Genomic DNA, 12,476 nt, shown 5'->3' with positions numbered 1-12,476 from the left:
TTTTTTTAAACCCAACATTGACATGACATGTTTTAAGTCGATAATATAAAATAAAAAAAATTTGCAAAACTGAAAAATGTAAATATTTTGCAAATGTTTTTATCGAACGTGTTTTTCTTTGCATTATTTCTGCCGCAATTAATGTAAAATTTGAAGAATCTACAATATACCTACCATTAATTAAATTTACTTACCTACTCGGAATTGTTATCTGCATATCTATTACGATTATAATAGATGATTACTTCTGTAAACTCAATTACCTACTCATTTATTATTTTTATTTGATATGACTAATAATAAATTCGGTGAGTCACAACACGTGCTTAGAAGATATTTAGATATTTTCTACGAGTTGTATCCGGATATTTCTTTGCGCGACAGAATCCGGAATACCTACGAGTCGCCGAAGAACAAAAAAGTCATCGACATACCTCGAAGAATATGCTAGTTGAAGTGGCAAGGGGGCTCATTGCTCGAAGAACATAACCGTTGGGGGAGAAAGGTCCTCGAGTTTTGACCACGAACAGGAAGACGAAGCGTTGGCAGGCCTCACACTAGATGGACTGACGACATCGTGAGAGTTACGGGCAACTGGTGGATGCGAGTGGCGAGTTGTCGTTCATTGTGTCGTTCTAAGGTCCTTTGTGCAGCAGTGGACGTCTTCCGGCTGACAATGATGATGATGATGATGATTTCTTCAAATCTAGGTTCTAACAACTTCATGATCAGAGCAATTGCATAATAAAGTACAAGCTAATAGTATGAATTTAAAATCGCTAATAATAAGCTTGTACTTTGTCATGCAATCGGAGAGCTTGGAAAAGGCAAGCTATTGTAAAACGAGTACTACTGACTAAGTTTTTACATATATTCATATTCTAAAGTTCAAAGTAAATACAGAATTAAATTAAAATTGTTATCTTGTACCTACTTACGAATACCAACAATGTATCCCAATCCTCGCAGACAAGTCAAGACTGAGGTACTTTGATTTTTAAGGATTTTTAACTGTACTAATAGAAATGAACTCGATGTGACTATGCACTCTGGTTGAGTTCCAAACGCGTCAGCGTAGTGTGTTGGTGGTGAGTTGGAGTTGTGTGATTTGTGTGTGTGTTCTTCCAGCGTTGAGACGGTGGCTGGACGAACACACATCTGTTGCGTATGGTCTATCATAAGTTCGCTGGTGAGCAAAGTAATTGTTTATACCTACTTCATTTATTAACTAAATAGTATTTGCATTATTTAATAGAGTTTAGAGTAGACCTTCTTGTTGCTTGCGTGCGTGACATGCACCATGTCTCTACCGTTAGTGTAAATAACTAAATTGCTTCTTACATAACGATTTACAATCGTTTCAAGTTTTGGCCTAAATTAACCTTAATTCAAATGCGTCGCCAAGTGGCTGGAGGGTTGGTAGGGACAGAATTAAGTACCTACCAACCGTGGCGTAGCTACCAAGGGGCTAGGCGGGGCAGTGCCCCAGGGCCCTCAAGCTCAGGGGGCCCTCGAAATTCTGCTTTATAGCTGATGATAAAGTTGCTTAGCATTTTTAAAGTATTTGTATATATAATGATTTTACTTCAAAAAACCTTACCAGTTTTGATAGCAGTGGGCCCCATTTTTTTATTTGCCCCAGGGCCCTAGGTTACCTAGCTACGCCACTGCTACCAACTTGGGTTGAACAGAATACAATGTAGGTGAACGCGAAACAAGGGAGAGGAGCGGGTAAGCCGGGCGGAGAAACGAGCGCGAGCGGGGAAGTGGAGAAGCTCCGCCAATACACCACTGCTGAACGAGCAAAGGCTGTGGATGTTTTTTTCTACATAGACTTTAAAAAAAAACTCCTCTCCGCGTCACTTGCCTGCTCCGCTCCGCTTTGGGCATCTTGCTTTGTAAGTAACTCGCCCTAATTGAACCTGTAAGTGCGCGGGTCTGACTTTTTCATCCGTATTTTTAGTACCTAATCCCAGCCTATATACGTTCCACTGCTGGGCACAGGCCTCCTCTCAGAATAAGAGGGCTTGGGCCGTAGTTATCACGCGGGCCCAGTGCTGATTGGGAACTTCACACACACCATTGGAATTGCTTCGCAGGTTTGTGCAGGTTTCCTCACGATATTTTCCTTCACCGTAAAGCTCGTGGTAAATTTCAAATGTAATTTCGCACATGAATTCAGAAAAACTCAGAGGTGCGAGCCGGGGTTTGAACCCACGATCCTCTGCTTGAGAGGCCATAGGTCAAACCACTCGGCCGCCACGGCTTAGTTTTAGTACCTATCGGAAAAAAATAATTTGCGACAGGAGAAAAAAATTCAAAACACTTTACACAGCGACACATTAATCCAATAAATTAAGATTACCGCAATCGCCAATTAAAACTTTCCAATTCATGATACGGTGGTGACTATCACGACGCAGATGCGTGCCGAGAACTGATAACTCCTGATTATTGGTAAATAAAGACGTTTGATAACGATACGAGCATTTGGTTACTGTGACGGAAGGACGAAAAGGTCACTCTTGATTTAGAGCACTAGTTTTTTATTTGACTGGATGGCAAACGAGCATGTAGGTCTCCTGATGCTAAGAGATCACCACCGCCCATAAACATCTGCAACACCAGGGGTATTGCAGATGCGTTGCCAACCTAGAGGCCTAAGATGGGATACCTCAAGTGCCAGTTATTTCACCGGCTGTCTTACTCTCCACGCCGAAACACAACAGTGCAAGCACTGCTGCTTCACGGCAGGATTAGCGAGCAAGATGGTGGTAGCAATCCGGGCGGACCTTGCACAAGGTCCTACCACCTGCAAAAGTTAAGTTTTGCTGCAATCAAGTTTTTTCCCTATTTTAATCGCCACAGACACATAGGTACTTATTAGGTTTAAAGTTATGAGAGATAGATAGATAGATTATGTTAAGCTTGATCAAAATCGTCATGTTGTCCAACCTCCGATAGGAGAGGAATGGGAAGAAGAAGAAGAGGTATGTAGGTACAAACTAGGACTGACATTTTTGTCACTTGTCGTATCCAAAAGGGTGCCAAAGGACTTGCCCGGGGCCCTAGATGGCTAAGGCCAGCCTTGGCAGTAAGTACCTACAGAAAACAGAGATACATAGGAAAAAAAATGTTGACCACTGAGCCATGGCCCTTTTGCACTACTGCAGCGCACACAAACAATACGACATTTGACAACTCCTGATTTTGCCATATCTTAATATTTATTATGAAAATATAGATACAGATAGTGTTTAGCGAAGAGAAAATTTAAATCGGTTGAAAATTGGATTTATAGTGATTTTTAGAAAAATCTTTATACCTGTCTCTTTCTCAAACGCTTTTCTCTATGCAGCAAGTATGGCGGTACTGGCGTGTGACGTCACATGCCAGAATGTCTTTCTCTGTCTAATCTTGAATTTCAAACCTTTATAACTTTGTTATTTGTAAAAGTAGCTTAAAATTGTTTTTCTATTCGATAACAGGCATTGTGTAGTTTTAATTTATAAAACATATATAAAATAGTCAAATACCGTATTGCAAATTGTTTACTTTTAAGTTAGGACTGTTCTTTTTCTCTAATTTATGTAATTTTGATTGTGTGTGTTTGCAGTAACAAATAAACGTTTTATCTATCTATCTAAAAAAAAACAAGGTAGGTACATGTCACGTTACCCATTTACAGGTTAGGTATCTATTGATTGGATAATCCTCAAAATATTAATTTAAAGCTTGCATTGTTTATCAGAATTATATAACGATTTTCTGCCTTATTCCTTTTAGTTTAAAATTAAAATCAAGAGGAGCAATAATCAGTAAAGTATAATTACAGTGCGCGTAGAATAACTTAGCAACAAAATGCAGTTGATAATAAGAAAGTTACTTGATAATCATTTGATAAAATTGATGATATTCCTAGGTCAGGATTTCAAAAACAAAAGAAGCGCATACAGAAAATATTCCGACGAATTGCGAACGTCCTCCTTTTTTACCCAACTGGCAGAAGGAAGGCTACGTTTTTGTTTTTCGAGCGTATGTAGGTACAAACTTTCACATTTATAATAATATCAAGTAGGACATCAAAACTGCATCCCCGAAAAAAAAAGTAGGTAGAGAGGGGATTTCTTTTTTAATTGATAATAAATATGATTATCAAATGGAAGCTACTAATTATCCCATTTCAAACATTACATAGGTACCTAGTTGGACGTATATAGGCTGAGATGATGATGATGATGATGATGATGATAGGTAGTTATGGAGTTTAAGACTATACTAGATTTCAAAGAGATGCTAGACTTGTAGTAGGTAGATAGGCACTTATGTCTTCATTTCAATCTTTATTTCGTGATTTCAAACCACTGGCTAAACTAACTAAATAAATATCAGCAAGGATTATTAAAACTACAAAAAGTTGTAATTACCCCCACGGGACTGTTATCATATTATTGTCCAGTATCTCATAGTGATAAAGTTGGCAAACAGTGTGACGTCACAACTACCTACTTACTCGACCTCTAATCGGTCAAATCAAAACATGATTAAGATGTAAGTACCTACCTACCTACCTAATAATAAGCATATACCTACTTTAACCCCTCGTATGCGGAAGCGGATACTTAAAAAAAGGACCCTACTGCATTGTAGTCTCATCTGTATCAGTGTTTGGGAGGAACTAGAGGGACGGATATTCTGGCCACGCTACCACTGCGCGAGGTCGATCGCACCGCGGCTGCCGCACGGACTCGGCTCCCGGCGGGACGCGGGCGGCGGCGACGGTGGCGCCAGCCTGGCGCAGTGTTGTAGCCGCACGTTCCCTGGCTCGTGACGGGTCCAGTCACAAACCGAAAGCCCGAAAGTATACAAATATAGGAGTCAGGCACCGAATACGACTTGGCCACATTTGGTGTCGAGACGCTTTGAATCTTTATAAGGAAACTAGCTGTTGCTCGCGACTCCGTCCGCGTAGAAGTATTAAAAGTAGTTTACATCCTATTCTCAGACCTACCGAATATACACAAAAAAGCCGACTCCAAAAAAATCAAAAAATAACGAAAAATGGAACCGACTACAAAACCCTTGAAAATATTTTTCTAGGTACTGTAGGAACTAGGCTGTATACCGCTGGCAGGTGGTAAAACTGACCACCTGGCAGGTTAGATTAACCTAGTTTTGTATAAAAGGATAGGATTTTTATATTGTTTTTCTAGAATTTGACTTTAAAACCGATTGACAGCGGTATACATGCCGGGAGCGCAGATTGCTCCCGATAGCCTAAGCGGCTGGTGCCATTCTATGTAAATGTATTTTTGAATTCTACAATAAATCTGAATCAGCGGAACATTAGCCTTGTTATTTCTTAACAGTTTAAAGTCACGCGCGTTGATCCCCAGTACCTAAGCTCTTACTAAGTTACAGTCCCCACAAGTGGTGGAGGTGCCAAACCGCTGTCAATCGGTTTTAAAGTCAAATTCTAGAAAAACAATATAAAAATCCTATCCTCAGTAAAAATCCTATCCGAAGATAACCGTTGGGGAGAAAAGTCCTCGAGTGGCGACCACGAACCCGAAGACATAGCGTTGGCAGGCCTCCCACCAGGTGGACTGACGACATCGTGAGAGTAGCGGGAAACCGGTGGATGCAAGTGGCGAGTTGTCGTTCATTGTGGCGTTCTAAGGGGGAGGCCTTTGTCCAGCAGTGGACGTCTTCGGGCTGATGATGATGATGATGATGAGAGTTTAAAAGTTCTGAAACGCGTCATCCTCCATCTTTTCTTGTGTTTGAAAATAAAATCACCTTAACGTTATAACTATTATATTATTTATGTTTATGAACTACAAATAATTTATCTACATTCAGTACCAATACGATTTAGCTGGTACTCTGTCTTCTTTTATCCCCATGGATTCCATGACATCCATTTCGAAGGTGCTGAGTTTAGCTTCGAACGTGATCTGCAAACAACGTAACATAGGTCATAACATAAGTTGTAATATAGACTGCAACATAGGCTGTGTAACATATGAAGGGTCCACGGAAGGAACATGTCTAGTCACCTTTTTCTTAAATTGAGATTTTAATCTCAAAATGTAGAAGTTGCAAAGTACTACGACTTACCGTTGAATTAAGGATATCTGAAAGCAATATATGTGTATATATATATATCGCAGGGCCGATGAACGGTTGAGCAGACGTCCTCGAATGGAGACCACGGACGGGAAAACGTAGTGTACGGCTATATATTTCATGTTATGATATATATTTCACTTTTAAAGAAATGGTAACCATAGTAATTGTTCGTGATGACTAACTTTCAAACCGCTATAACTCAAAAAGTTGCTTAGGGGACTAGACACGTTCTTTCTGTGGACCCTTCATATGTTGTAAAATAACTATCTAATATCTTTAAACGAGCCATTCTTCCCTTTTTCCTCGTACATAACCATGTTACAGATTTTAATGAATTTATGCATAAATAATAAAAATTTAATCATAATACTATTAAGAAAACTGACAATATTAACATTGTTTAATTTTTTATATTAGGATCCTTTAGTAATTTGGTTAAATTAGATTTAAATATGTTAGAATTTTTGCCTAAAATACAGAGTATCCTAGTTCAGTCACTTGTTGTTAATATTTCTCGTACAGTATGTTTTAGCTCTTAGTTAAAAATGATGAAAACCGAGGTTTTTGAATAAATTATTATTATTCTTACTGTGAAGCCGTGGTGGCCTAGTGGTTTGACCTATCGCCTCTCAAGCGGAGGGTCGTGGGTTCAAACCCCGGCTCGCACCTCTGAGTTTTTCGAAATTCTTGTGCGGAATTACATTTGAAATTTACTACGAGCTTTGCGGTGAAGGAAAACATCGCGAGGAAACCTGCACAAACCTGCGAAGCAATTCAATGGTGTGTGAAGTTCCCAATCCGCACTGAGCCCGCGTGGGAACTATGGCCCAAGCCCTCTTGTTCTGAGAGGAGACCTGTGCCCAGCAGTGGGACGTATATAGGCTGGGATGATGATGATGATTATTATTACTGTACTTGGGATTAAAGAAAGAAAACTTACGACATAAAAATATAAAAATCAACGTAAAAACTGCAAGGGTGGCTCGATTTCTTTGCTCCTAAGTAATGAATAATGTTTTAAATGAACAAAAAGAATTTCCTTGCTCACCCGCGACCCTACGATAGCTAAGCTTATGCAAAATATGCGTGTTCATGCAGTTCCTCCACCTCCACACTGTAAGAACACACACAAATCACACAAACCACACAAACCTATCTATCACATCCTTTTAGTTCATTGATATGGACCTCCGCAAAGTAACGCTATCTCAACTAGCTTACTAAAGTTTACTGAAGCTTATTGAGAAAGCAACATAAATAAATACGAAATATACGACAAAACACGATGGCAAAACATTATTCAATAGATCTGTACACAACCACCACTGGTAGGGGATAAATTCCACCGGATTGCTGCCACCATCTTGCTCGCTGATCCTGACATAAAGCAGCAGTGTATAACAAGTGCAGTTTATAACAAAGTTATAAAGGTTTGAAATTCAAGATTAGACAGAGAAAGACAAACTGGCATGTGACGTCACACGCCAGTACCGCCATACTTGCTATATAGAGAAAAGCGTTTGAGAAAGAGACAGGTATACAGATTTTTCAAAAAATCAATATAAATCCAATTTTCAACCGATTTAAATTTCGCTAAACACTATCTGTATATCTATATTTTCATAATAATATTAAGATATGGCAAAATCAGGAGTTGTCAAATACCGTATTGTTTTGCCGCCAGAGTGCAGCACTATCATAAAACCGTAAACAGTTTTTTGAGTATCTTAAATGCCATAATACCATATTATTTTAATTAATCTTTTGGAATTATAGCTCTCTCGTTACTATCGATGTAAATATCATGTTATTTTGTTACTAATAAATATTTCTATAGGTACTAATACTCTTTAGTCATGACCCGTCATGGCGACAAATTATAATGAGAACTAATATTGTCATAGGTTTGCGCTAGTGTCGCCCCCTGCACAGAGCTTTGCCTAATATGCTCTATTGCCTAACTTAAATAGGGCCCGCAGCCGTGGCGAAATATCCCTAGATGGCGTTAGTAACGTGAGATTCGTAATCGTTCTATTAGGATGTAAAGGTAGCCAAGAAGACGCTGCTGCCCATCTTCTGGCATCATCCCTCAGCCGGTTTCTACGGCGCCTACGGGAGAGAGGGACAAGTCTTACGGCGGCGCTCCAACGCAATGGGGGGAGGTTACGTCAAACACTGGACGTCCTACAGCAATATGATGATGGTGACTCTCTATGTCGTGCATTGAGTAGGCAGCGCTAGTGCTGGTGGCACCTTGGGGGGCTACTACGAAATTCATATCGTACCGTCCCTTAGTGTTGCCGAAAAATCGATAGTTTGCAATCGATAGTTTTAATTGGTAAAAGGCCATATAATATGGATAGGCCCATCGGTATTATCGATACACTATCGATGTCTCTTTTCGTCCAATACTATTGATAGTATTGAACAGAAAATTACGAAAACATACGACATTATCGATGGTGATAATGGGTTCTCTATCGTTTGCCCGAATTTCATATGCCCGAATGTATCGTTTTCTAGAATTTTCATTTGCCATAAAGTAATTTATTTCTGAAATATTAATTTCTTCAGAGTTGATATTAAACTAACCTAACCTAACCTACTGCATTCTATATGATGACATTCAGAAAAATCCTAAAAACAGCACCGTTCTATATATTTTATGGCAAACGTTGGTATGGCAAGTGAAATTCGGGCAAGTAAAGGTAAACGGGTGATAATGATCTATATTTCAATACTATCGGCATAATTATATAAGCAAGATTGCAGAATATAAAGCTGAATGGCAGAAAAGTATTTTTTATCTAGTTATTCAGTGATTATACTGTGTTCTGTTATTTTCATGTGTTATGCAATACAATATAACACAATATTTTAAACTTATTTGCAATATGGGCAAGTTCAGCTATTTATAAAAACCAAATTATTTGAATGCAGATCAACGTGTAGTTGCAATCGATACTTTTTTTCTTTTCTTTTTTATTTGACTGGATGGCAAATGGTAACGATCAATACTATGGATAGATTATGTTATTGAAAAGCTTTACTATGGATAGTACCGATACTATACTATCGATAGTTCATTCGTCGTCAATACCGATACTATATCGAAAATACAAACTGAAATATAGATGCACAGAAAAACCAGAAAAATAAGACCAGCGCTGGGAATCGAACCCAGGACCTCGGCATTCCGTGCCGTGTGCTATACCGCTACACCACCGCTGGACAACGATACAGACACGAATTTCTCCTATGCACCTCATATCTCAGCTTGTGTTGTTTCTTATTTAGCCACTTAAGCAGCGACTCTAGCGACATCTATGCCGTATAGCCCTCATCGAGAAACTTCTTCTTAGGAGAAATTCGTGTCTGTATCGTTGTCCAGCGGCGGTGTAGCGGTATAGCACACGGCACGGAATGCCGAGGACCTGGGTTCGATTCCCAGCGCTGGTCTTATTTTTCTGGTTTTTCTGTGCATCCATGTCTCAGTTTGTATTTTCGTTATATAATCTCTTTCAAAATGCTTTTGTCTATGCAGTAAGATTCTATACCTTAGTGACGGCATCAGCTTTGGTATCTTTCTCCTGGTTTTCCAGATACAGTTCTTTGGCCTTATAGTCGACGGTTTCGTCTGCCACCTTCGGGATGGGGATGATGCGGCTGCTAGCGGAAGACACTCGCACCTGAACACAAATAATACAGAATAAAAAAAAATACCCATTTAGCCATGAAGTCAAGAATACCCCCTTCCCACCCCTACGAAGAAAAATATCCCTCTATTGTTGTTAGGGATGCAACAATATTATTGTTTGAGAACTTTGAGAAACCGAGTTGTGAAAGAGTTTTTTAAATATATAAAAAAAATATGAAGATAAGAAACTTTTACAATACAATACAATACAATAGCTCTTTATTGCACACCAACACATAACAAGCAGTACAGAAAGAGGTACATACACAGAGACTTAAACAAACTTCAAGAGTGGTACAGTTTGATTAATTCGAGTTAACACTTGACAGATGGGCGTGCCTTCAGTCAATTTTCAACTTTGACGTCATACAAATAAAGCCATTTTTAGTATACCGCTACCCGCTTTGATTACCTTCTCCCCCTCCTCAGTGTACCTCCACTCGACCTCTGTGGGCTTTAGGGTCTCCGGATCAACAAGCTTCACGCCCGTAGTGACCAAGAGGGGCGCCTCCGACCGAATGGTCACCCCTGGAAATGACTTGTCCTTGCCTACCTGCAATAACAATATTATTATTCTGAGCACATCCTGAGCTGAGTCCTTTTGGCATCACACTACAGCACAATGTCTCTAATTTTTCTCTCTTCTTCTATTTATGTTTATACTGTGTCTTTGTTGTGATGTAGTGTGTTTTTTATATCAATAAATGTTGTGTAGGGTTTGCTCTCGGTACTGAGTTTGTATGGCTAGAACCGTGAATTCCCAGTTCCATTAAATAACAAAAATTAGCTCTCCTTTCTTTTACTAAGCTGTAAGCATAGATTTTGGTAGATTTTAGATTACACTTTTGGTAGATTCTTTGAAAAAAAAACAGGTCACACTGAAAAAAAAAAATATTAATAATTTGTGGGTAGTTTTGTTTTGTTTCATAAAACATATGTGGGTACTTGGGGAGTTACAGTGACAAATTAAAACGGTGGTTGTGGTTCGTTAGTCTAACAACTGGTAGCATGGTGTACGGTTGTGAAACTCTGAAGACGAGCTCTGGTTGAGTTCGAAACGCGTCAGTGTAGTGTGGTGATGGTGATAGATGGGTTTGTGTGACTTGTGTGTGTTCTTACAGTGTGGAGGTGGAGGAACTGCATGAACACGCATATTTTGCATAAGCTTAGCTATCGTAAGGTCAGGGTGAGCAAGGAAATTCTTTTAGTTGATTGGTCACACTGTTCAGTCTCTTACAGTTCTCAGGTGTGTGTTGAGCCCCTCGACGATGACCCAGTTCCTCTCCTGGATGACTTGCGTCACAATGCCCTGCTTGCCTTTGTCTTTCCCGACCAGCACCTCTACTCGGTCACCCCTGGAATATTAACAATTCAAAACTGAATGCAGATATCCAACTAGACAGTTAAATAATTTAGATCTATAGCAATCTTTTGACTGTCTCTGATTGTTGTAGCTTTTAAAAGACTAAAAAGTCACCTAAAACGGAAGCCTATCTAAATAAATTATTATGTTATACAATAATTATGAATCTTCATATTGAAGTAGAAGAACTTTAATCAAACTGAAATTAAGTTTTCAGTTTTGGTTTAGGTTACGAATATTAGTTTCGGTGGTACAAATAACATTTACTTAACTCTATGGTCTTATAAAATGCCTCTTTATTACAAAACTGAAACATAATATATCTTTCTTTAGTGTGCTAAAAAAAGATTCAGATTGATAACAAATATTTCGTCCTCACGACCGTGCTCTTTGATTTAATAGCTTAATAATTTAGATACTTAGTTAAGGTTGCATTAGTGTTTAACCTGAAGAAACTCCATTCGCCAACAGGTTCCAAAAACACTTTTTTTCTATGAACATCGCGTTCGTTCTGTAGACGAAACTGGCCGGTCCACGGGCGGTTTGTGGTGAATCGGAACTTCTTACGGGCTATCTGAGCCTTCGGGTACTGAGGATAACCTTCAGGATTCTTCCAATACACCTGAAAATGCACTCTTTTTTTTATAGGTTATGTTCGAAAATAAACTACGATTTTTTATAGAGTAACGTCTTTATACCTGTTCATAGCTTCTTTTTATGTAAGATTCAGGTAAATTTGAATATTTGACTGTAAGATCGCCAACTTTCTTTGAAAGAAAGCCGAATATTCGCATTTTTATTTTGTTCCGTAATCGAGGCAAACAAATCTTGACAGTGACAGCTAAGATTGGTTTGGTTGGTATGGCCTGGTATTGCCCAAGTAGGCAAGTATTGCCTTATTTGTCGTGAATAATTGTGCATTTGCATTTTAAACTTTACCCGCGGCTTCGCACACGTAAACCATTAGATCTAGCAGCTGAATTAAAATTTCGGGATTTTAAAAAAATCCCGTGGTAATTCCCGTAAATTAAATCATGATTTTAAAAGAGAAGTTAACAGAAAATTGTATTCCTAAAATAAAATAATATTTCTCTGTTTTTACTAAAATCATGAACAGTTGTATTTTTCTCAGTGACGAAAATGTTCCAATATAATCTTACCCAAACACTTTTTATACTCTAGTAACGTTAGAAACGTTCATCTATAGGATTTTTCAATTTGCTCCACCAATCAATGCTAATACTAATTAAAATTAAATAGCGATATTTAAAGCAATAGTTCAGA

General features: G+C 38.7%; 1 protein-coding gene across 1 annotated transcript; it reads right to left on the bottom strand.

The window, feature by feature from the left end:
* Positions 1-5,800: 5,800 nt before the first annotated feature.
* On the bottom strand, positions 5,801-12,050 carry mRpL24 (mitochondrial ribosomal protein L24). The gene is made up of 6 exons (XM_074104919.1): positions 11,891-12,050; positions 11,639-11,814; positions 11,067-11,184; positions 10,242-10,382; positions 9,690-9,821; positions 5,801-5,957 (listed from the first exon to the last, which is right to left on the bottom strand). Exons 1-6 carry the CDS (start codon positions 11,984-11,986, stop codon positions 5,859-5,861), a joined length of 762 nt encoding a protein of 253 aa, XP_073961020.1. The 5' UTR covers positions 11,987-12,050; the 3' UTR covers positions 5,801-5,858.
* Between the last annotated feature and the right edge of the window lie 426 nt (positions 12,051-12,476).

This window comes from Choristoneura fumiferana, chromosome 22, assembly GCF_025370935.1.
Source record: "Choristoneura fumiferana chromosome 22, NRCan_CFum_1, whole genome shotgun sequence".
Lineage (NCBI taxonomy): Eukaryota > Metazoa > Arthropoda > Insecta > Lepidoptera > Tortricidae > Choristoneura > Choristoneura fumiferana.
This window is presented reverse-complemented; position numbering and strand designations above follow the sequence as displayed.

What these genes read in the sequence shown, in the direction of transcription:
- mRpL24 (XM_074104919.1), bottom strand. Translation starts at nt 11,986, where the DNA reads ATGCGAATATTCGGCTTTCTTTCAAAGAAAGTTGGCGATCTTACAGTC. An exon ending in GGCGAATGGAGTTTCTTCAG is followed by an intron (nt 11,185 to 11,638) that starts GTTAAACACTAA and finishes TTAATATTCCAG; the next exon opens with GGGTGACCGAGTAGAGGTGC. An exon ending in TCAACACACACCTGAGAACT is followed by an intron (nt 10,383 to 11,066) that starts GTAAGAGACTGA and finishes TTGTTATTGCAG; the next exon opens with GTAGGCAAGGACAAGTCATT.